We start from the raw sequence: 24,059 nt of genomic DNA on the forward strand, positions 1-24,059 counted from the left end.
ACGCCCCACGGAGCCCGCAGATCCAGGGAAAAGGAGACTCGGTGAAAAGGCAAAGACCTGGGACCGGGCAGGCGCCAGCGGGGACCACTTCCTGCAGAGCGCGGTCCGGTCCCGTGGTCCAGGCCTGGCTACTGGGCGGTAGCTAGGCCCCGGCCTCCCCTCCGTTTCTCGCTCTCCTCAGCCACGGCCTGCCTCTCCTGGTTTCTTACGAGGGCTGCAGGGACGCCCTGTGTCCCCAGCGCCCCCGACCAGTTTCGGGGTGCTCCAGGATCCCTGCGCGTCTCTGTCTGGGGTTGGGGCGGCCTTTCGGTAGGGCGTAGACACGTCCCTCCCGCACGCCCCCAGCTGAGGCCGAGATGGCAAACAAACCAGCTAAGCCGTAGTTAACCAATTACCCGGCCCTACCCGTAATTACAGGCTTTCTCCTGCGCGTGCGCAGCCACCACCGCCCCCCGGCTGGCAGGCTCCTGCTGCCGCTACCCTCCCAGCCCCGTCCCCACTTCGACGGGCACTGTCACTCCCGCCCCCACCACCATGCGTTCCCCAGAGGGGAGGGAGCAAGTGTGGTGCTAATGCCGGGCCCGGCAGGGCCAGGAACCCAGAAGGGCACCGCTGAGGACGGCCCCAGCCAGGAGGATGGTCTCCGCGTGGGCGCCGGGGCCTCGTGGGCGCCCCCTTGCGGTGACGCGCGCTCCAGCCCGCAGCTCACTTTCCTCCCAAAGCCTCCTCGGCTCAAAAGCAAGCGTCTACACGTGAGTGCGAGGCCCGTGTGGGCAAGGGTGAGGCTTGGAGGGCGGGGCCCTGGGTGGGGGGGGTGGCAGGCGGGTCCTGGGACCACCCTCGGGGCAGCCAGACGGCCCTGGGCCAGGAGAAGATGCTCTGGAAGTCCAGTCCTGGCCACTATTCCAGGAGGCTGGTGGGGACGGGGGTGGGGGCCTTCTCCACGGCAGAGTCAGCGATGGCCGCCACCATGGGGCTGGGCACGTAGTTGAAAGGGGGGACGCGGGCGGAGCGGCTGGGGGAGCCGTGCCGGCTGGCGGGGACGAAGGGGGTGGGGGCGGGCGCCTTAGCGGGTGGCCCATCCACGTCGCTGCCAAGAAGGGAGGTGGGGCCGCTGGCCGTGGCCTGGGGGGCGCCCTGCTTTCCATGCTCGGGGACGTGCTGGAGTTGATCTTCGCAGCCGCGAAGTCCTCAGTCTGGACCACGGCGTCGCTGGTCTTGCGCTGCGGCGGGCCGGCTGGGCCGTCCTCGGGAGGGGAGCCCAGCAGCGGTAGGGCGCGCGCAGGCAGCGTGCTCCGCAGGATGTGCGGGACGTCCTCGTCCCGGATGCGGCGCCACGTGGTGCCCGGCGCGGCCACCCTAGGCAGCGGCCCGGCCTCCCCTGCGCTGCTGCGGCGTGTGGCGTCCGCCGCAGGTTCGGGGCTGGTGGCATCCGGTCTGCGGGCCACGCTGATGTGGGGCAGGGAGGCGTAGCGCTTGACCGTCTCGGGCCCGGCGGCCGGCGTGCGGACGGGCAGGCGGGACGGGCTCTCGGAGCTAGTGCGCCGAGGCTGCCGCTCGCTGGGGCGGGGCCGGGCCGCGTGGGCCCGCGGAGGGGCCGGGGCCTGCCGGGAGCCTGCCCGCAGCTCATCACAGCGCGAGGAGCAGAGGAAGACAGCGGGTAGTGTGGGCCGGCCGCGGCAGGGCGAGGCAGCCTGGGTGGTCGGGTTGGTGGCTTCGGGTGCGGGTGCGGACAGTTCAGAGCGTCGGCGGCGCAGCAGGCCCGGCGACTCCTTGATAAAGGTCAGCTGCCGCCGGAAACCCGAGCGGTCGGAGGATTCGCTGCCGCTGGAGCGGGCGGAGGCCACGCGCACCAGGCCCAGGCGGCCCCCTCGGGCTGCAGGGCCGCCTTCTGTGCCCACCCGGCCCCTGGGGCCTGGCTCCGGGGCTGCCCTAGCCAAGGGCGGCGGCCCCCGCCTGGCGGGCCTCTGCATAAAGGGGATCCTCACGGGTGACTTCTGCGTCTTGTGCTGCTTGGCCAGCAGGGCCCTTGCTGGAGTCTTGGGCACTGGGGAGGCCTTGGGGCCAGGCAGGGGCCCTGCAGGCTGGGCAGCAGGGGCTGACCTCCTGGGCAGAGGCTGGGAGGCCGGTGAGGTCTGAGAGGAACTTGACGACGGGGTCTTCGCAAGGCGGGCTGGTGGTGTGGCACTTCTCTGCGGGGGGCTGAGCGTTGACAGCTCTGAGATCTTGCCAGGCCGGTGCAGGCTCCTAGACCGCTGCTGCCCTAGGCTGGGGGCTTTAGTGGGGGCCACTGGCTGCACGGGGCTGGGCGCTCCCATCTTTCTTGCCACAATGCGGGAACCAGGGGCACCTCTGGGCTGTGCCCGGGTGGCGGGGCTGGGCATGTAGATCACTGTATGTCCCCGGAGCACTGCTGGCACCCCATTTGGGGCCTTCTGAGTGCCACGCGGCTTCTCTGGCCCACTGCTGCGCTGGGTGAGGGCCCCTTCTGGTTTCTCTGGCCGCAGGGCACCACTCGCCTGGCGCTCTGCCCTTGGCCGACACCCCTTCCTATGCAGGGTGGGCTGCAGGGTGGAACCCACAGACTGCCCTGTTGCAAAGGACAGAACGGAATCAGACTCTGAGGAGGCCTCGCGGGCAGCCGCTGCTGCGGCCTGGTGCAACCATGTGGCAACAGAATTGGCGCCCTCCTGGATGGCACGCCACTCGATGCTGTCCAGGTCTGAGGCATGGTCTGAGCTGATTGCCTCCTCACCGCGCTCCCGGGGCCCCTCTGCTGCACGCTCCTTTGGCTGGGCCTCTCGGGGTGGGCGACGCCTTGGGCCGGACACCTGGGGCTGGCGCCTGGGCAAAGCTGAGCCGATGCAGCGCCGGAGCAGCTCTGCCTCGGCCCGCGGGCTGAGGGAGCCATCCTTCCTGCCCCCGGGGACCAGGTCCTTGGTGAGCCCTGGCTTGTGGACCCGGGCCCGACTGGCCATGCACTCGGAGGGCTCAGGTTCGCTGAGGGAGCTGGCGGAGGAGCTCAGGGAGTAGCACGGTGGTGTCTCATCTGCAATGAGGCTGGGCTGGGCCCGGGTGGGTGGTGCTGCCTTGGGTACAGCCTTGGGCACAGCCTGCACCTCCTTCCTGGCACCAGCCGGGCGCTCCCTCTTTACCGCCCGGGGGATCGCGGATGCCCGCCGTGGGGGTGCTGCTGCCACCGCCGTGGCCGGCTCCTCATCCGAGTCATTGCCATAGAAACAGTACACAGCCTCCTCGGTGGGCGTTGTGAGGCACAGAGACTGCAGAGCCCCGTCCCCATGCTCCCGGCCTGGGCGGGAGCTGTCAGTATCCCTGCAGGCGCTTGGGGGCCGGCGGAGGGGCAGCTCTAGCCCTGCCCGGCTCCTGCCAGCCCCCTGGGGCTGCTCTGTGCTCCGGCCCATGCCCCCCACCCTGTGCCGCTGCCCAGCAGACTGCCTAGTGGAGGCGGCATGACCTGCGGGTTTCTGCCCATCCAAACGCCTACCATCCTTGGGGGCTCCCTGCAGGGTCTCGTCACTGAGGGAAGCGGTGCTGGAGAAGTTGACTGGAGTGCCCTCGGCCGAGTCAGTGCAGGAGCCATCCTCACGGGCGGGGGCAGGCACCAGCATGTAGACCGGCACGGGCAGCGCACGGCGGCCAGGCACGAGTGCTGAGGCCACCTTGCGGAGCCGGGCAGGCACGGCCCCACCCAGGCACTCACGCAGCAGCTCCAGCTCCTGATCGGTGGACGCTGGCCCTTCCAGACAGCCACTGGCCTCGTCCCGTCGGCGGTGCCCCGGGCCTCCGCCTCCCCCACTGCCGCGCTCTGGGCAGGCAGGGGGCAGTAACCGCAGCTCCACGTCCTTCTGCACGTAGAGCTCATGCAGGGCCAATGCGCTGAGGCTGGAGGCACATGAAAAGTTCTCATCGGGCTTCTCCACAGTGAAACGCACACTGCCTGCATCCAGCTCGGAGGGCAGCCGGCAGCGCTCTCGGCAGTCGGCGATGTCCAGGAAGCGCTTCACATAACTCTCCCACTGAAGGCTGAACTGGGTGGCCTCCCGCTCGCCCGGTGGTGCTGGAGCCAGTGGCGGTGTCTTGCTGCGGCTCGGCGGCATGGTTTGCCCGGGGCTATCAGGCAGCTCACTGGGGCTGACTGTGCCACTGCCCAGCCCGCTGCACGGGTCACTGGGGATGGAGCTGGCAATGGATGGACTCTCGAAGCTGCCCAGTGAACTGACTGAGCTGCAGCGGCTCAGCACCAACGGTGTCTCCTGCACACAGTTCTCAGAGGAGCTGGACGGCGTGGCATCCTCCACCCCCAGGCCCCGACCCCTCTGGGGCGCTGGGATGGCCATGGGCAGGGAGGTGGTCCCTGGGCCCCGCCAGGCCCCATCCAGCTCTGCCTCACCAGGGCCAGACTCCTCCAGCCCCTCCAGAGATGAGTCGCTCTCGTCTAGGTCCCCAGCCTCACTGGGCCCCGGGCGGCCAGCTGAGGACAGCGAGGACAGCGAGCTGCAGCGGGACAGGCAGAGGGGTGCCTTCTCGACCATTAGCTTCTCAGGCACACTGCTCAGGCCCTCTGTGGACAGCCAGGCCTGTTTTCGGGCCCCAGGGGTCAGGGACCCCACACCCACCCTGGTGGTGCCCTCCAGCAGCGGCACATGCTGGTAGGTGGGCGACAACTTGATGGTACGCACATGGGCATCTGTGGCCTTGGCATCCCGGGCCTCAGGCTCAGCCTGGCCGCTGGGCAGGCTGAGGTCAAGCCGGCTGGGCCGCGCCTGACCACGTGCGGGCCCCTCTCGGTGCTCGGCCAGAGCAGCCAGCGAGCAGGGCCGTGAGTGTTCGCGAGGACAGTGCCCATCACTGGTGCTACCGCTGTTGAGACTGTCATTGGAAAGGCTGGCGTGGGCTGCCTTGAGCCGCAGCAGTGGGTGAGCCCGGCTGCTGCCCACTTCCCGACGCCCCGCCTCAGGCCCCCTGCAAGGTGAGCAGGATTGGGCACGGCCTTCTCGCGGGGCCTCCTGGCCAGGGTCCCCGGAGCTGAGGCTGAAGCTGTCGTCAGATGAAGTGTGCAGGGCCGAGATGTCCTCTACCAGCCTGTCGATGCGAGCCACTGCTAGCGCCAGCTTGGCCTTGGCCCTAGCTGCCACGGCTGCCTCCCCACCCGCCTCCTTCTCCACCTCCAGGCCTCCTCGGCGGGTGGGCGGGGCTCGGGCCAGCGCCTGGCCCTGCAGGAAGGGGCTGCCCAGGAAGAGGGAGAGCACTGCGGGGCTGGCGGGCTCTGCAGCAGTGGCAGCAGCAGCCAGGGAGGGCGCATCGTCGTCGTCAAAACAGCCTGAGTCAGAGGCGTAGTCCTGGGCCAGGCCGTCCAGGTGGCGCAGGGGCGGGAGGGGCTTCTTGGAGGCGGCCTCGGCCTCCGGCAGGCCCTGCTTCTCCAGGTGGTCAAGCGCCTGCGCCAGGTGCCGTGTGTCCAGCTCGGCCTCCAGTGCGCGCTGTTTGCGCACATACAGGCTGGGCGCGCAGGAGCCCGGGGAGACCGCGGTGGCCGCCGGCTGGTACTTGGCAGGCCGGTGAGCCAGCAGGTTGCGCAGCGCGGCGGCGCTGCCCATGGCGATCATCTTGTGCTTGGAGTGTACCAGGTTCCGCAACATGCCCACGGCGCCCAGGTCCCACAGCAGCTCCTGGTCGCGAGGGCTGCGGGCCGACAGGTTCCAGAGTGTGCCGCATGCATTGCTCACTATGGTCAGGCTGTGCGACGTCAGATGCTGCAGCAGCGTCTGCAGGCAATTGTGGTCTCGCAGCACCTGCCTGCGGGAGGCGGGGCGCAGCGCGTCAGGCCCCGCCCAACCTGGACACCGCCCACCACCCTCCGCAGCCGGCTGGGGCAAATCCAAACAGAAGATGCCCAGGTAACTTTGAATTTCAAAAACAAGGCTAAATTCTTAGTGTAAGTGTATCCCAAACAGTGGATGGGATATACTTGTGCCAAAGCTTTTATTAATATCAAACTATTAAACAGTACTATTAATTCTTTAATAATACTTGTTTAAAATGAAATTTAGTTAACTATTTATTAAAATTTTTATTCTATAATGGAGTATAGTTGACTTACAATTTTGTTATTTTTAGATGTACAGCAAAGTGGTTCTGTCATACCTTTATACATTCTTTCTCAGATTCTTTTCCAATCTACTAGGTTGAGTGGAATTCGCTGTGCTATACAGTAGGTCCTTGTTATTTTACATATAGCAGTGTGTAGTATATCTCACGGAGAAGGCAATGGCACCCCACTCCAGTACTCTTGCCTGGAAAATCCCATGGTTGAAGGAGCCTGGTAGGCTGCAGTCCATGGGATCTCAGAGAGTCGGACACGACTGAGCGACTTCACTTTCACTTTTCACTTTCATGCATTGGAGAAGGAAATGGCAACCCACTCCAGTGTTCTTGCCTGGAGAATCCCGGGGACAGGGGAGCCTGGTGGGCTGCTGTCTATGGGGTCGCACAGAGTCGGACAGGACTGAAGCGACTTAGCAGCGGTATATCTCATTATATACCTATACTAGAGATTTCTGTTTGTTTCTATTTATTATTAGCATTAGTAGTAGATAAAATGTTTTATTTTGCTTGATAAGACTTTTTTTTTTCCTGTCCACTCCATGACTTGTGAGATCTTATTTTCCCCACCAGGGATGAATGAACCTGGGCCCTTGGTAATGAAAGCACCAAGTCCTAACCACTGCATGCCAGGGAATTCTCTACTGGGGTAAGATCGTTAGCACGAGTATATCCCATCTAATTGGAGAAATGAATGGCAACCCACTCCAATATTATATCCCATCTAATTGGAGACATGAATGGCAACCCACTCCAATATTCTTGCTTGCAAAACTCCATGGACAGAGGAGCCTGGAGGTCTATACTCCATGGGATTGCAAAGAGTCGGACACAGCTGAGTGACTAACACATTTACTTATCCCATGTAATATTTGGGATATACTGAAAATAGCATTGGGGGCTTCCCAGGTGGTGCTAGTGGTAAAGAATCCACCTGCCAATATGGGAGAGGTGGATTCAACCTCTGGATTGGGACCCTGGACAAAGAAATGGCAATGTACTCCAGTATTCTTGCCTGAGAAATCCCATGGACAGAGGAGCCCATGGACTGTAGCCCACCAGGCTCCTCTGTCCATGGGGTCCCAGGGTCAGACACAACTAAGTGACTAAGCACACACACACAAAGATAGTATTAAAGGTAAACAGAAATCTAAGTATTGTTTCTTAATGTTTTAACTGATAAAATCTTTAGCACAGGTATATCCTATACAATATTTGGGATATACTGAGATGTATACTTTTTTAAAGTTATGTACTTTCATACATCTCATCAGAAGCATTATTTTTAGTAATATTAATAAGTGATATTAATAAAGAACAAGTTTTTATTACTGCTATTTAGAAAATGATGCATTTTTATTTTAATAAATTCATTTAAAATTCAGTATAAGCATGCAATATGTTACATAGTAGGAAATATGTTAATGAAGAATAGGTATTGTTTTACTTAATATTAATGAGTATTTTAATAAAGAACAAGTATTATTAATGTTATTTAGAAAATTATGTATATTTTTACTGAGTTAATTTAAAATTTAGTACAAGTATATCACATGCAGAGTTTGGGATATACTTTTAAAAGTATGTCTGTTCACATATTGAAGTATTGTTTATTGTTAATGTTACCTGGTAAGTTACTTATTACACAGTCAATAACATTTTAATAAATAACAAATATTATTAATATTACTTAAATATTATGTTTATTTCTACAAAGCTAGTTTAAAATGTAGTAGAAGTATATCCCATGCAGTATTGGGGATGTATTTATACTAAAAATAGCACCTAGGGGGTCATCTAGATGACTCATTGGCAGGAGAAAGCAAGGCTCCCCCGGGAGTTTACTGCAGAGGGGGAGCTGCCAGCCCCACCCCAGTGCCCCCACTCCCTCCCCCCACTTCTTTACCCCCAGCCCTGCTCCAGTGCCCCTTACACCTCCTTCTTCCACCCTCCCCAGCAACCCCCTCCTTCCCCTGGCCACTTCTTTCCCCAAGCTCCGCCCGAGTGCCCACCATACCTCCTTCCTCTGACCCCAGCATTCCCCGCCCCCTTCCCCCGCCCCCAGCTGACCTGTAGTCCTCTCTGGTGGCGATGAGGCTGGACACATTGCGCAGGATGCCACCACCACTCTCAATGATGGCTAGCGAGTTGCTCTGGCACTTGTAAGTCAGTGTGCTCACCAGGAAGCCGAGGGCACCATCCACCTGGCAGATGGCCGCCTTGTTCTCTGTGCTGTGCGCTGAGAGGTTCCACAGGGCGCTAAGCACGCTCTTCAGGGTGGACTCCTGGGTGCGGGTCAAGAGCGGCAGGGGGTCAACAGTGTGGGGGGACGACACATCCCACTCACCAGGCCCTCTCCCCGGAGGCACTCACATAAGGTACTCAGATGCATTGTCAAATTTAACAAGTAATGGAATCAGCTATGACAGGTTCTCTGAGCGGCAATATTGGAAGCCCCAGGTGTGGGCCCATTGCCAAGCAGTGGGTTGTCTGACTTGGTTTCCCCCTAGGTGGAGAACTCACCACCTGCAGCCAGGGCCTCCTGACCGCCCTGGCTGCCCCGCCCCTCAGCCACCCCACCCAATGCCCACCTTGGTGGCTCGAAGGACGCACTGCATCAGGGCAGTCATGCTGCCCACCTCCCTCAGCACCTTCTTGCTGTTGATGTCAGCCCTCCAGGACAGGTTGCGCAGGATGCTAGACACGACCTGGGGGCGGGACAGGGCAGGCAGGGTGGGCCTGGGCCAGGCTCCCACCCTTAAGGCCTATAGCAGCTGACACACGGCAAAGCCCAGGGGATGCCCTCCACCTCCCCCCGCCCCCAGTGTTCCCACAGCTTCCTGATACCTGGTGCAGCTCCTCACTCTCAGATGCCAGCTGGGCCACAATGGCCTCCATGCAGCCCCGGCGGGCACACAGTGCAGCCTGTGGGGCACACAGGGAAGTCATGCCATGTTGGGAGGACAGGTGGGGCGAGTGTTAAGCAAGCACTTGCAATGTGCTGGAGCTTGAACCCCACCCCCATCTTCACCACGATGGAGGGAAGGGAGCAGTCACTTCACTGCTCAGATGAGCCTGAGGCTCAGGCAGGTACAAACACTGGCCTCCTCCCAGCCCTCCATCCACAGCCCAGAGGCCCCCTAGTCCACAGGGCAGAGTGGCCAAGAGGACACTGGTTGAGGGAGAAGCTGGGCCTCAGTCTCCCCGCCTGTCCCACAGCTCAGTGCTGCTCCGGGCCGGGTGAGGCCGACCCGCCCACCCAGGCACCTTGTTGGCGACGTCCCCGAAGGTAAGGTTGGTGAGGGTCATGCCAGCGTATCGCCGCAGGGCCAGGTTGAGAGGGTCCCGGGTCATCTTGTGCATCTCATGGTCAACCTGCAGTAACTCCGCCACTGCCTGCAGCCCACCTGTAGGGGGACCCAGGAGCGCAAGGGTGGTCGGGTGCCCCCAGCCATCCCGCCTCACAGGTCACTCTACTATACACCCTCCCTTCTGTCCCACCCCCAATCTGCTCTCCTCAAGCCTACATTTGAAGCCTGACTCTGAGGACACCTCCTCCAGATAGCTGGCTGGCAGGCTGGCCCTACCCCCTGGTGCCCTGTGCCTCCACGCCTGCCTCCTTTCCACCCTCAGTTTCCAGTCACACTTGGTCCAACTGCAGAGCCTTTGCATGCGCCATTCCCTCTGCCCAGGTGCTCTTACCCACTGTCCACCCAGTTTCCTGGGTCCCCTTCTGTTCAAGAGTCACTTCCTCAGGGAAGCCCCCCAAATTCCCAAACAAGAAGCCTCAAAACTATTAGACGGCGAACCACTGAGGGCAGAGCAGGAGGCTGTGCCCCACCACGTCCCCAGGGCAGACCAGATGGCGTATGCTCAGGAGCCATCGCTGATGGCCCCCACACACAATCCTCTGTTCACTAGGACATGGGGTTCTCACGAATGTGGAGGGTGATGGTCAAAAGGTGCAGGAACCCAGACACACACGGCCCTTCCCCTCACTCAGCAACGGGATCCTTCTCAGGGCTGTGAAGCGCTTTTGCTCATGAGCACACCAATGGGGGCCACCCTGGGGAGGGGCTCGGCAACACAAACCCACAAGCTTCCAAAGCGACCCTTTGTATGTGTGTGCACAGCAGAATGAGTCACGACACCCAGAAGATGGACAAAACCCAAGTGCCCATCACCGGATGATGGATAAACACAATATGGTCCCTCCACACCCGGAAGCATCACTCAGCCCTGAAAAGGAGAGAATCCCTGACACTCGCTACCATGTGGATGGACCCTGAGAACATGATGCTAAGTGAGAGAAGCAGACAGGAGGAAACACAGGGTGTGACTCCACTGATGGGAAACGTCCAGAACAGGCCGATCCACGCACACAGAGTGAGCTCTTGGTTGCCAGGGACTAGTGCTGGGGGAGAGGGAGTGAGTGGTTAATGGGGACAGAGTTTCAGTTTGAGAAAATATGATTTAAAATGGTTAAAACGGTGGGAGGTAGGAGGGAGGTTCAAGAGGGAGGGGACATACATACATACACACACACACACACACATACATACATGGCGGTATATGGCAGAAACTGACAATATTGTAAAACAATTATCCTTCAATTAAAAATAATTGTTTTAAATGGTTAAAATAGTACATTTTATGTTATATATGCTGCTGCTAAGTCGCTTCAGTCGTGTCCGACTCTGTGCGACCCCAGAGACGGCAGCCCACCAGGCTCCTCCATCCCTGGGATTCTCCAGGCAAGAACACTGGAGTGGGTTGCCATTTCCTTCTCCAATGCATGAAAGTGAAAAGTGAATATGAAGGCGCTCAGTCATATCTGACTCCTAGCGGACCCCATGGACTGCAACCTACCAGGCTCCTCCGTCCATGGGATTTGCCAGGCAAGAGTACCAGAGTGGGTTGCCACTGCATAATTCAAAGTTGAAGGGGTTATCCAAAGCCTTTTTGCTTCTTAAAAATCCACTCCCAGGAACTCATATATATATATATATATGTATATATAGTGGAATATTAGCCACAAAAAACAAAATATTGCCATTTGCAGCAACATGGATGCAACTAGAGATTTTCTGTGAAAGACAACAAAAGCCATATGATGTTACCTAATGTGGAATCTAAAATATGCCACAAATGAACCTATCTACCAAACAGACTCACAGACACAGAGAACAGACTTGTGGCTGCTGACGGGGAAGGAGGCTGGGGTTAGCAGACGTACGCTATTATGTGCAGGACGGATGCACAACAAGGTCCTACTCTGTGGCACAGAGAACTATATTCAATATCCTGTGATAAGCCATAATGGAAAAGAATAAAAAAAGAATACATATAACTGAATCAATTTACACCTGAAACCAACACATTATAAATCAACTATACTCCAATAACAAATATTTACCATACTGTAAATTAAAATGGAGAAATCTTAAAACCCCAGAACATACAGCCCAGGGGTCCTCAGAGTAACAGTGCCTGTTAAATTGCACTGAACACACCATACCCATGAGAGGGGCAAAGGCAAATCATATCTTAACTTCATCAACACAAGTGGCCTTTTTTCAGGCCTCCTGGAGGGGACTTGGTAACTCCCAGGGGTCTGTGGAATAGCCAAGAGAGGAAAGCCTCAAGAGCTGTGCCCTCTTGTAAAGTGGCCACTGCTCCAGATGCCCCCTGCCCTGCCCCAGAAAGGCTGCGCCCGGCTGCTCCCCCGCCCCTCACCCCACGATGTCGGACCCTGAGAGACCTTAGGGAACTTCTGAGTGCTCCAACCACCTGCCAGGTGAGAAGTATGTGCCTTATTTTGTATTAATTAGAGTAAAACAAAGCAGATGGATGTAATTTGCACCCTGCGTATTTCTGTTTCCAACATTTCAACTGACCTTCGTTAGGAAAAAGATGTAATATTCCCAAACCGAAAATTTCACAGGGTCGCCCTGCCCTGACCACTGGTAGGTTCAATTCACCTCAGCTCCTGACTTTCCCTGCCCTGCCCCCATTGTCTGAGTCCCAGGACCACTAGGGCCCACAGCCTGCCCTGCACTGGGGGAGGCCTGGAGACCTTGGACCAGATCGGGGGCGGGGGTGGATGAGGGACACTCACCCAGCTCATTCATAGCGCGGCGGTATTCCTCATCAAAGGACAGCTTCATCACAGCGCAGGTGGCCTGACAGATCTGTGGCTCAATGGGCACTGGTGCTGTGGGCACAAGGACCATGGTCAGAGCCCTCCCACTCCCGGAGATGTGACCTGGTGGGTCCCCACCCCTCCCTGTGGTCTGCACTCTGCAGGCCTGCCAAAACCCCAGAGTTTTTCAAAGTGCTGTGCGCTGGGCTTGTGGGAGTCACTCCCGGAGCAGAGGGGCCTCCTTTACAGAACCTCTAAAGTGAACAAGGAGCGACCTGCCTCACTCAGCCTGGTGCTCAGCATCGGATATTAACTTTGCAATCAGCCACAAAAGCTGCTGCTGCTGCTGCTAAGTCGCTTCAGTCGTGTCCGACTGTGCGACCCCATAGACGGCAGCCCACCTGGCTCCCCTATCCCTGGGATTCTCTAGGCAAGAATACTGGAGTGGGTTGCCATTTCCTTCTCCAATGCATGAAAGTGAAAAGTGAAAGTGAAGTCGCTCAGTTGTGTCCAACTCTTCGCGACCCCATGGACTGCAGCCTACCAGGCTCCTCCGTCCATGGGATTTTCCAGGCAAGAGTACTGGAGTAGGGTGCCATTGCCTTCTCCAGCCACAAAAGCTAGGAATCTCAAACTCTGCACTCACGTTTGGAGGCTTGCCTGCAATCCATGGTTTCTTGAACATCTACCCCGCGGCCTGGGTTGTTCCTGGTTGTCCCTTCGGCAGTCTATCTTCACAGGTTCCCATGAGACCTCAGCCAGCGCCAGGCACAAAGCAGGTGCCCAGGAGAAGCCAGAGGCCCCTGACACCCGAGAGTGCTGCCCTGCCCCTCAGGGAGCCCAGGATGCACACTCACCAGCACCAGTGCCGCCGCCCTCAGGCCCGCCATCCCGGGCCTGCAGCCAGTCCCAGCAGGTCTCGCAGTAGGCACGGATCTGCTCCAGCACATGTAACACTCGCATCTCCTTGCGTGCCAGCCCCTGGTCGGGCTGAGAGAAGACAATATTGTGCAGTGCTGCGTTGGCGCGCATGCGTGCGTCCTTGGCTCCTGGAGCCCCGGGGGTCCCGTTGCGACCCCCAACCCCAGCCTCGGTGCCGTGCAGGATCTGCAGCAGCAGTGGCAGACAGCCTGAGCGGCGCATGGCCACGCAGCTTTCGGGTGAGCTGGACATGGCGAGCAGCGTCCGTGCCGTGTCCTCCTGGTCCCGCGTTGCCAGCATGGACAGGAGCCAGAAGACCACCTCCACCTGCGAGGGGCAGGAGATGTCAGGGTGGGGAGCCTGCACTCCCCAGCCAGGGACAGTCCCCCAGCCTCTGGTGACTCCCCCTAAACAAGGGAGTCCCATCATGTTAGCCCTTGCTCACCTTAAGACTCTCACCCTGCATCCTCCCAGAGAACAGCACACGCATACACCCTACTGCAGAGACACCACCAGTCCGTGAGGGCCAAAGGCCCACCCCACCGGTATCACGGGTACTCCTAAGTCTAGCATGCCCTCCAAATTTACAGGACAGGTAGCCACACCCACGCCAGGCTCCAGACCACAACCCAGCCTCACCAAGCACTCCAACTCAGGGCGACCCTCCCACACCTGGATAAGCTTAATAGCGGCCTGGGGAGGAAGGGCCTTCAAATGCAGTAGGGGTGCAGGACCCACTTCACTGTGTATCCCAACCAAGCCACCGCTATCCCTCCACCCTGCCTGTGAGCATCCTCCGACCTGGACTCCCCTCACCTTACTGTTGCCTGGCTGAGGGGCACCATCCTCAGGGTGCGTGGGGACCTCATTCTCGGCGTCCTCGTCCATGGGCATCGACTTCACTGCCAGCAAGGCCTGTGGGAGAGCGCCTGGCCTGTGGTTTCGCCCAGGGGCACCATACAAAGCTCTCAGGCTGCCATGACAACGTAGTGGGGGCAGGGCCCTGGGGGTCCCCTTACTGCCTTGGCTGTCATCACCCACTAGGGCCCTAGCTCTGCCCCCTGGTACCTGGGGCTCGGTCTGCTGCACCCGGTCCTGGGCGGACAGCAGTTCCTTGTCGATCTGCTCCAGGCGGGAAGCACGGATCTGAGTGGGAGAAAATGCACGCTGTGGAAATCCTGACCCGTTCCGACTCCGCCCACGTCCCAATATGGCCCCGCCCTCAGCTCAAATCGGCCCCACCCACTGTCAAAGCCCCACCCTGGGCTCTGACCCTGGGCTTCTTCCTTGATGTGGCCCTCCCACTCTAAACCCCACCCAGTTACTTGACTCCACTCACTTCCTGGCCCCACCCAAGGTCCAACCCTTAACCCCGGACTCTGGACCCCCCCAAAACATAGACCCCTGGCTGCCCTCCAGACACACTCAACTTTCTGACTTGGTCCCGCCATTTGACTGGCAACGCCCAAGTCTTGTTCAGACTCGGTTCCTCGCACTGTCGGCCGCATCCCCATCGCCCGGGGACTCTGCCGTCTGTGCTGGGTCCAGCCTAACCCCCTCTGGCTCTGTTCACAACTCGCTCTAGCTGTGGCTCTGCCACCTGCGACAAGCCCCACCCACAGGAGCCTCTGCTCTCTGATTCGCCCGCAGGTATATAACCCCGCCCACTAACCCAGACTCCTCCCACAAGTTCTGTGCTCTGATTCGCCCACTGGTGCAGTGCCCCGCCAGCGCCGTACCTGCGCCCGCTGCACCATCTCGTCAGAGGTGCCGAAGCGCTCCTCCATCAGCGAGCGGATGTGCTGGGCCTCGAATTCCAGCTGTTGCCGGATCAGATCCATCTGCATTGAGAACTGCTGGGAGGAGCGGACGGGCCCCGGTGAGGGGGCTCCCGGGAGGGGGAGGGGGCTCCCGGGAGGGGGAGGGGCCTCCACCTTTGCTCTACGCCTCCCGCCATAGGCGGGGCCCTGTCGATCCCGGGGCAGCCCAGGAAGCTCACCGTCTCCACGTGCGGGAGTTCATCCAAGCGCTTAGATAGCCCCTGCAACTGCGAGTAATACCAGAGCTTCTCCTTTTCCTCCTTCTCAATCTCATTCAACAGGAAACACCTGGGGGAGGGCAGGTCGGTGGGCGCGGGCTCTCAGGGCGGGAGCCGAGGCGCATGTGCTGTCTACCCTGATTTTAATGATCACTTCTTGGGTGTCATGTTTAAAAGTGTGGCAAAAATCTCAGCGCCCATAGCACTCCCGGGACTAGGGTGGGGATGGGGTGTAGAAATTAATTGAAAGTAAAATTGGCAACTCATTTGTAAACTGTGATCCTCGGAGAAAGGCTCTGAGGAGGTTAACACCTCTCCAATACTGGATAATCGCCTTCTAGCCTACACAGGGTAAACTTGAGGTTCAGACTTCTTCATGCCTTGTGCAGAGACACTGTTATTCCCATTCTACAGGGCAGAAGTCTGAGGCTAGCAGGGGTTAGGGTTCCTGCTTGAGGTCAGACAGCAAAGCATAGAGTTAACTTCAGCCTGCTCCAGAGCTGTTCTACCTGACCCTACACGACCCAGCTGAGCTAGGCACCCAGACCCTGCCTCCTTCTGGCCCCAGGCCCAGGTTTCTTGGGCAGCAGCCCTTTCTCCATAAAGACTGCCTTGAGTCCCCCTGGCTCCAGGCCTGACTCTGAGCCCTGGCACTGGACACAGCCCTGTCCCTGGCAATGCCTGTGTGTCCGGGACCCCTGGGGACATCTCCCAGGAGTCTTCCCCTCAGCAGGAACACCCCCCTCCTCTTTGTCCTCTGGTTGAGGTCAGTTGGGCCAGGGAAGGGGGCTGAGGTACTAGACCCCTGGGGGCAGTGGGTGGGGTGGGGGCAGGATGGCTCACAAAGTGGGTGGAGATCCCCCCCATCTCACCGTTCCCTGTCCAGTTCCTCCAAGAGCCGAATGGTAGCCCGGCTCAGCTCCCCAAAGTTCTCCTTGGAGGGCCCAGAGCTGTGCACCGGGCTTCCCTCAGGGGTCCGGGTAGTGGGTTCGGGGGCCAGAGCTGGGGGCTGGAACTTGAGGTTATACAGGCTGGTGATGTCCATCTGCAGGGCTGGGTGGGCATGGAGAGAGAGGTGAAGATAAGCACCTCTCTCTGCCTCCTCTCCCCGCAGTATGCAGAGGAAGTCCCAGGTCAGTGCCTCACCTTTCAGCTGTTCCAGCACCTCAGTCTGCCCGGAGGACACCAACACACGAGCCTCCTGCTCCAGCTTGCCCTGTAAGTGCTGCAGGACCGCCTGAAAATGGAGGCAGGAAAGACAGCGGTCAGTGAGGCCTGGGACCTCCGGTCCTGGCCATCTGTTAGATGCCCTCGTCCTGCCCACCCATCCTGTGTTTGTCCCTGTGCCACAGTCTGTGTCCTAGCCTCGCCTCGCCTTGCACCTTCATTCCCGACGTCTCTGTCTCCAGCTTGGACAGGTGGCTTGAATTATCCCGAAGCTCCTGCCGCAGGTGACTGTTCTCGGCCTTCAAGGCCTCCACCTGCCGCACCAGCTGCTCATAGGCCGCCACGGAGCTCGTCATCTTCAGCGCCTGCAGTGCCTGGGGCCACAGGAGAGAGGGATCATCCAAGGGTCTGGGGAGGGGACAGCCTCTGACCTAGGTTCTGGCTGGGTCTCAGGCAGGGTGGCTGGATGTTGCAGGCAAGATGGTGCTGGCCCAGGGAGTCTGGGGGACAGACCACCTGGCAGGTGGAGTGACAGACACAGGCAGGCAGGGACAACAGGAGACAGAGGGACAGAGCCATTGGACAGGTTTTCAGACAGACAGCCAAAGTGACCAATACACAAGACACACAGACAGACGCTGGCCCTCACTGTGGGGGCCTCTGGACACACAAACGGATCGCCAGCTAGACAGACAGATGCTCTGACAATTTAATTTTATTATTATAATGAATTTTTGGCCATATCATGACATGTGGGACCTTAGTTTCCCAACCAGGGATTGAACCCACACCCCCTGCATTCAAGGCTATGTCTCAACCCCTGGACCACCGAGGTGGTCCCCAATATGACAATTTAAACTTGCAGGTGGGCTTTCCAGCCCAATGCCACCAGGCTCAGACACACAGCCAGAGACAGACAGACAGACAGATGATAAACCAAGACCCTCTCCTGAATGAGCACAACTACCCAGAGGCTGGGTGGACAGACTGCCAGCTGGTCCAGATGATGGACAATAAGAATGCCATGAAGGTTCTAAGAAAGTGGTGGACAAGCTGATGGTGGAGCCCTGGCAACTGTACAGTTGGACAGACAGACCCAGAAACACAGGGGTCATGTAGGGGTCTGGAGCCTGGACACCTGCAGCCCCCACACCCATTCAAGCAGCGGTTGGATCCAGAGTACCTCCCTGCTTGGCCCGGTGCCCCTCCGGTCAGCCCTCTGCTAGCCCCTCTGGCCCCCGGGGCCTCCTGCCCCACCCCCAGCACATGGCCACCGCCGCTTGCTTCTTTGTGTGTCTGGCTGTCCTTCCTCACTCAGCCCAATCTCCTCCGTCTGTCCAGCTGGCCAGTGCCTCCTCCCTTGTCTTGGCCCTCCTGACGGTGCGATCCCACCACCAGCCCCCCTTCCCTCTTTGTTCCCTTCCCATCAGCCCATGTCCCCTCCCTCCGCCTTTGTCTGAGGCACACCAATGGCAGCCCATCTCCTCTGCCACCTCCTCCCTAGGAGCCCCCTCCCCAAGTCAATCAGTCAGCCACCCCTGCCCACGGCAGGGGGTGGGGGGGTGCACCTGCCCCCTCCCTTCCCCCTCCACCACCTGGCCACACCCATTCATTCGCTTTTCCACTCATTCTCCTCTCTCTCCCTCACCAAGGAGACCCCCACACCCTAGGGATCCCAAGGGCACAGCTGAGCCTGGAGTAGGGGTGTGGGGGTTCAGCCCAGGCATGACATGGAGTCAGTCCTTTCTAATCACTCACAGGATCTACTGCATGCCTGGCTCTGTCATCTGACACCTTGTCACAGTCCTGAGCCTAGAGTCTCAGCGACCACCCTTAGACTGTTCCCAGAGGGAGAAGCTGAGCCGAGGGGAATGCACCAGGCATGCATGGAACTCAGACACTGCCCTGCAAGTGCTCACAAGTCCAGGCAGTGCTGCAGGTATACCAGCCCCGCCATCTCTGCAGGCCTCAGTTTGCACATCTGACAAATGGGGAGAACTCGATCTGCCAGGCCCGTCTTGTGCGATACTAGAGGGCCAGGTGGGATGGCTGTCATGGAGCAAACCACAAGTGACAGGAAGACAGGACAGTCCTACGGGAGACAGCGTGTCAGGTGGGGGAGACTGATGCCCAAAGACCACAGCCTCCCCTTCCACCGCAGTACTGATCCTGCCTATGACTCAGCCAGGGGTCCCAGCTGTGCATCAGGATGGACTGGAGTTGCGGTGAGCCCCCTGGGGTCCAGCGGGGGCCCTGTGTCCTGGTGGAGGCCACCACACATGCCCACCCAGGGGGGAGCAGTAGTCCCAGGCATAACCCTCCCATTCCCCAAACCCAGGCCCTGCCTGCACCCCCTCCCCAGGCTGCCCTCATGAGCTCTTGGAATGGCCCAGTGGAACTTCAGACCTTTCAACCCCTTCACACCCAGTAGTTACTGCTGTGTCCCCATCAGACTGAACTTGGTAGCTGGGCCACCCCCTGGGCTCCCCGCTCTTCATTCCAACCTGGGTCCCTAACCCCACACTCCCATCACCCACCTCAAGCTCTGCCCTGGGGGGACCCTCTCAGGGCAGCCTCACCAGCCCCTTCGTGGCCTCCCACGATCCACTTTTCACACACAGTCAGAGGGAACTTGGAAAATCACATGCTGGACTCCATTTCTCCCCTGCGCCAATGCCTCCAGGGCTCCCCGGGGCCTTCAGCATAAGCTGTGACTCCTTCACAGAGGCCCCGCATCACTGCCACTGGCAGCTCTTTCTCCCCCAACCCCAGGCCTTGACACATGCAGCTCTCCTGCCCAGAACACCTCTTCTGACTCCTGCCATCCCTCACAGTGCAGCCTCCTCCTGGAAGCCCTCCTGCCTGCCCTTCATCCCAGGCTGCCTCGAGGAACGCATCAGACATCTCCATCACCAATGAGAAAAGACCTACAGCTGGAGGTTTGTCTGAATGAGCAGCGAGGGGCCGCATTTCCTCTGATTCATCTGACACCCAGAGAGACGCAGCGGCATCCCCCTAGGCACACTAGCCAGCCCGCAGACTCTGGGAGACCTGGGTGTTGAAATCTGTGGGTGGGTGTTTGCATGGGACCAGCTGCAGCGACGCAGACGCCCAGTTCTCTGGGACACAGTTTCCCCTATGGCTCCACCCTGAAGAAATAGAGTCTCCACATTGTGTATTTACAGGCAAGGCCGAGAGAAAAGGATGGAGACTCCGGGCTAGGCGGAGGCTGCCCTCCCTGCCCTCCACCCAAGGAAGGCGCCCGCTTACTTTATTTCATCGGGGTTGGGCTGGCTGCGGTGCGGTGCCGGTGCCGTGGGCTTGGGTCTTTCTCCCTCCGCGCAGCTACGCCAGCCCCGCCCAAGCTCCCAGTCTTCCAGGGCTGGGGCGGCCGCGGGGTCCAGGCTCCAGGGCTCCGGGATTTCGGCGGGTCTGACAGGGGCCTCCAGGGCGGACAAAGCCTGGTCTGGGCCTCGCCAGGCGGCGCCGCCGCTCAGGGCGCTGGGGCGAGACCACCGCGAGCGGGGGAGGATGCGGGATGGATGCAGGCGCGGCGGCCAATGACGGCGCGGGAAGATGGCTGGTGCCATGGCAACAGCCAATGGCGGCCCGGGGCGGGGACCGCCTCTGGGGGCGGGGCGTCGGGCCTTCGCTAGGGTTCAGGGGGTGTGTGTATGTGTGTGGGTGAACACCCCTAAAGAAAGGGAGCGCCCCAATGACCATGACCTCTTGTCTTCCACTCCATTTCGGGGTGGAATGGCCTCTTAGAACCTGCTCTTATAAGTGGCTGAATCTGAAGAATCTGAGAGTAAAGCATCCAGTCCTGGGTGTTACATCAGAATCTCAGGGTGGAGGGAGGGCAGCCCCAGGGGCGGTGGGGCAGGAAGCCCTTCCCCACGGATCCAGCCTGGCGTTGTTCCTATGGGTCAGGGTAGGCCAGGGCTGGGGACACAGCTGGAGGGCCTCGAGGGTCCTGACTAGCATAGGGAGGTGAAGCTGGGGGATGGGCAGGCATGCTGGGGAGCACCTGGGACCCTGCATTTCTCCCCGGTTCCTTGGCAGAGTGTGTCAGCGCCTCCGTGACTCCGTGTCCCTCCCCACATTCCTCTGTCCCTGGCTTTCTCTGAATCTCTCTGATTCTGTCCCAGGTGGAATCCACAATTCAGCCTTGGATAAGGGAAGCCAGAGGAGGGGAAGGTCTGGGGTCCCCAAAGTACCCATCCCCAGCTGTATCAGATCCTCAATGAGTCCCTGGGGGCCACTTGAGGGTTTAACACCCAGAAGCCGAATCTGTAGCTGTGGCTCAGGCTGCCTGGTGGCCAAAGCTATGAAGGAGGCACTAGGGCCACAAGACATAGCTTCGGGACCTGCCTCTGTCTTCTGGGTGGGGGACCAGAGCAAACCGTCATTCACCTGCAGACCCTCCCATTTCTCTCTGTAAAATGGGAAGGTGGCTGCAGCCCTTGCAAGGGCTGGTGCAAGGAAGGCCGGGACAGGAGGGGCAGCCAAAAGACACAAGGACCACTTTGTTTCCTGCTGAGTGAGTTGCAGGAGGCCCCATAAGCCCCATCCTGGGACGACAATGCTGAGGGCCCTGAGAGGACACAGACCTTGACTGTCCCAGAGCCTCTAGAGCTGGACATTGCTGTCCCCAGCTTGCAGGGCTCAGAAGGGGGTGCAGCGGGCAGAATTAGTCCTTCCAGAGGCTGGGAAGGCTGCACTGAGAAGAGGACATGGGTGCTGGGCTCCTTCAGGATGAATCAGAATTGGGCATGGGGTCAAGGAAGGGAAAAGCCTTCCAGGCTGAGGAAACAGCAGGTCTGATGCCTGGAACCAGGAAAGGTCAGAGCCCACTCGAGGCATACAGGCTTCGGGTGGGGCCACAGAGGACAGAGGGTGGTGGGGCTGGACCAGGAAAATGATGAGGCCTTCAGAGCAAGGGCAGTCCCCATGGAGGAGTCCTGGGGCTGAGTGAGGGTGGGGAGAGGACAGAGCCCAGGGCCTCGGCTTCAGCTCCACCTTGACTCCCCTGTACAACCTTGAGCACATCTCTCTCTGGCCTCAGTTTCCCACTTTGTTCACTGGGAGGTGGGTTGGAGAATCACTGCCTCTACCCCCATGGGATGAAGTCTTAGCTCCCCCACCCAGTTTCAGATGGCACTGTCCTCAGTCAGAACATTAGAGCTGGCAGAGACTTGGAGGGTCCAATGACCAGTCCTGTCCTCATACACAGGGGCAGACTGAGGCTCAGGGCAGGGAGAAGGTTGCCTAAATTCATGCAGGAGTCCTAGTAGATCCTCCCTAGGCATTTCTCACCACTCTGGGTGTGTCTTTGACCTGGAAGGCTAGAGCACAGGGGGCTGGATTGTTGTTCAGTTACTAAGTCATGTCTGCCTCTTTGCGACCCCATGGACTGCAGCACGCCAGACTTCCCTGTCCTTCACTGTCTCCTGGAGTTTGTTCAAACTCATATCCATTGAGTCAGTGATGCCCTCCAGCCATCTCATCCTCAGCCTCCTCCTTTTCATTTTGTCATCAAACTTCCAGAGCATCAGGGCCTTTTCCAGTGAGTCAGCTCTTTGCATCAGGTGGCCGAAGTATTGATGGCTGAGACCCCAAGGCAAAATGCCCTTGTCCCCAAGCCTCTGGAACATCATGTCCCTGACATCACCCAAGACTTGACCCTGTAAATCTCTGAGGCACAGCCAGAATGTGGCATCACTGGAAATTCTATAACCACAAGAGGCTTCGTAACCCTCAGAGGCTCCCAGAACCCCAGGCTCAGTCTTGGGAGGTGCTGAGAAGCAGTCCCCAGGTCTAGCGGGGGGTACCCTCCCAGCCTCTGTCCCTGTTATCATCTGCACCTCCTAGTGCACAGGGCTGTCTTCTCCCCACCCCCACCCCAGCACTTGGTCCAGCACACAGCCAGGTTCACTTTTGGGCCTTCTGAGCCTGACCTCGAGCATCTCTGCCCCCTTGATTCTCTGCCCTCCCCCACTGAGCCTCAGCTGTGTCAGGGGCTGGAGATGGAACCAGAAGCGGTCCCCAACTCCGAGCTGGATGATGGGGGCAAGGGAACAGGAAGGCTCCAGATGGTCATGAGACCACAGAAATGGGCTCAGGCTGGGTGACTGAACAGGGCCCTGACAGGTGAGGAGAAAATGCCACTGGAGGTGGGAGAGGGGTGGAGCCGGCCGGGCCAGGCAGCTTCCCCGAATCCCGGTCTCCTGACCGCGGTTCTGGGCCTCAGTTTCCCGGGAGTGGAGGGGCCAGGCGCGCGGCCTGTCAGCACCGTGGATAGCTCCCGCCGGCCTCCTGGCTGTGTCACGTGCGGGCGTATCCGCTCCGCGCTCAGGCTCCAGCCCAGCTCTAGGCATGACCTTGGGGGTTCCCCGCTGCATCCCCCAGCCTGTTTCCTCCTAAGGAGGGGATGTTAGAACCCCAGGATTCGGATGTCAGAGGTAGCAAAGCGCTCGGGCCTGGTGGGATAGACATTAGTATTAACATCAGCGTGGGTGATGTTAGTCATACGCTCGGCGTCCAGAGGGGGAAACTGAGGCCCGGAAAGGCGCAGGGCGTGGCACGTCCCTCTACCCGCCTGTGCTTGGCGAGCTTCGGCACAGCTCGCCCCCTCCGCAGCCTCCCTCTCCCTCCAGTCTCCTGGTCCGCTCAATAAGGAGGGGTCTGGAGGGAGTCTTTCTTAGAGGCTTTAGGCTGAGCACGAGTGACCGCGCTTGCGCAAACCCGGGAGTGGAGGGGAGGTTGACTGCGGCGCGGGGGAGGGGCTCTCAGCCCTGCGAACGACCTGAGGCGGTTTCCCTGGCAACGGTCTCCACAGCGATCGCGCAAGACCCCAGACCCGCGGAGATTCACTGCGCGTGCCCCGGCGCCTCCTGATGCCACGACCACAGTCCTCGCGGTCCTCACTGCATCTCTGGCTGCGGCTCTACGCGCCCCAGCCGCGCCCACGGCCAGACCCCACCCACTAGACCTGGACCCCCGCGGCCTACCTGGTCCCCAAAGAAGGCCGAGTGCAGTAGGCTCAGCAGCCCCAGGAGCCCCATGGAGCTGTGGCCACCTCCACCAGCCCGCGCCCCGCCCCTCGACCGCTGGGGGTGGGGTGGGAGGAGCGGACCAGGGCGTCTGCGCCTGCGCGGAGCAAGGGGCGGAGCGGGGTCTCTAAAGCCAAGGGGGCTAAAGAGGGGAGGCCTGGAGGACTCGTGCGGGCGGCGGGCGTCTCGAGGGCTGAGGACTTGGGAGGGGCGGTGTGAGGGCGGGGAACAGCGTGAGCGGAGGAGGGGGGAGGGGCGGGGGTCCGACGGGGTTGGGGAACCCTAGAGGTCGGGAGGGGCTCTCGCGGGAGCTGCGGAGGAAATCCGGTGTTGGGAAGTGGGCCGGGGGGTAGGAGTGGTCTCATGGAAGATAGGGATCTCGTAGGCACGGGGGTGGTGCCGCCCTTCGCTTGGAAGGTGTCCCCGCAGAGGCCGGGCCGCGCGTTCCGTTCATTAGTCATTCAGCAAACACTGGCTGCGAGCTCGGAGTTGGGCGCTGGGCACGGGCCCGGGCGGGGCGGGGCAGGGTGGAGAACTGGTGAAGGTTTCAGTAATTTACCAAATACTTATTAAGCACCTACTGTGTGCTAGGCCCTGCCTGTGCATGAAACAAAACAGT

At 59.7% G+C, this 24,059-nt stretch overlaps 1 protein-coding gene and 1 long non-coding RNA gene across 3 annotated transcripts; one reads left to right on the plus strand and one right to left on the minus strand.

Annotated features, from left to right (window-relative positions):
* APC2 (APC2, WNT signaling pathway regulator) lies at positions 516 to 23,490 on the minus strand. Its single transcript, XM_018050437.1, is given in 16 exon segments — positions 516 to 1,127; positions 1,130 to 5,814; positions 8,191 to 8,405; positions 8,712 to 8,828; positions 8,968 to 9,045; positions 9,388 to 9,527; positions 12,239 to 12,334; positions 13,120 to 13,510; positions 14,000 to 14,098; positions 14,252 to 14,329; positions 14,923 to 15,039; positions 15,183 to 15,291; positions 16,094 to 16,274; positions 16,368 to 16,458; positions 16,604 to 16,762; positions 23,399 to 23,490. Coding segments are annotated over 16 exon segments (6,837 nt in total). The 5' UTR covers positions 23,453 to 23,490; the 3' UTR covers positions 516 to 900.
* On the plus strand, positions 14,955 to 19,570 carry LOC108636368. 2 transcript variants are annotated; one of them, XR_001918310.1, is made up of 4 exons: positions 14,955 to 15,062; positions 16,336 to 16,439; positions 18,550 to 18,613; positions 19,223 to 19,570. It is a non-coding gene; the product is annotated as an uncharacterized LOC108636368 (long non-coding RNA). The 2 variants fall into 2 exon arrangements; XR_001918309.1 differs by lacking the exons at positions 18,550 to 18,613; positions 19,223 to 19,570 and adding an exon at positions 18,149 to 18,533.

The sequence above is a fragment of the Capra hircus genome, chromosome 7 (genome assembly GCF_001704415.2).
Source record: "Capra hircus breed San Clemente chromosome 7, ASM170441v1, whole genome shotgun sequence".
Lineage (NCBI taxonomy): Eukaryota > Metazoa > Chordata > Mammalia > Artiodactyla > Bovidae > Capra > Capra hircus.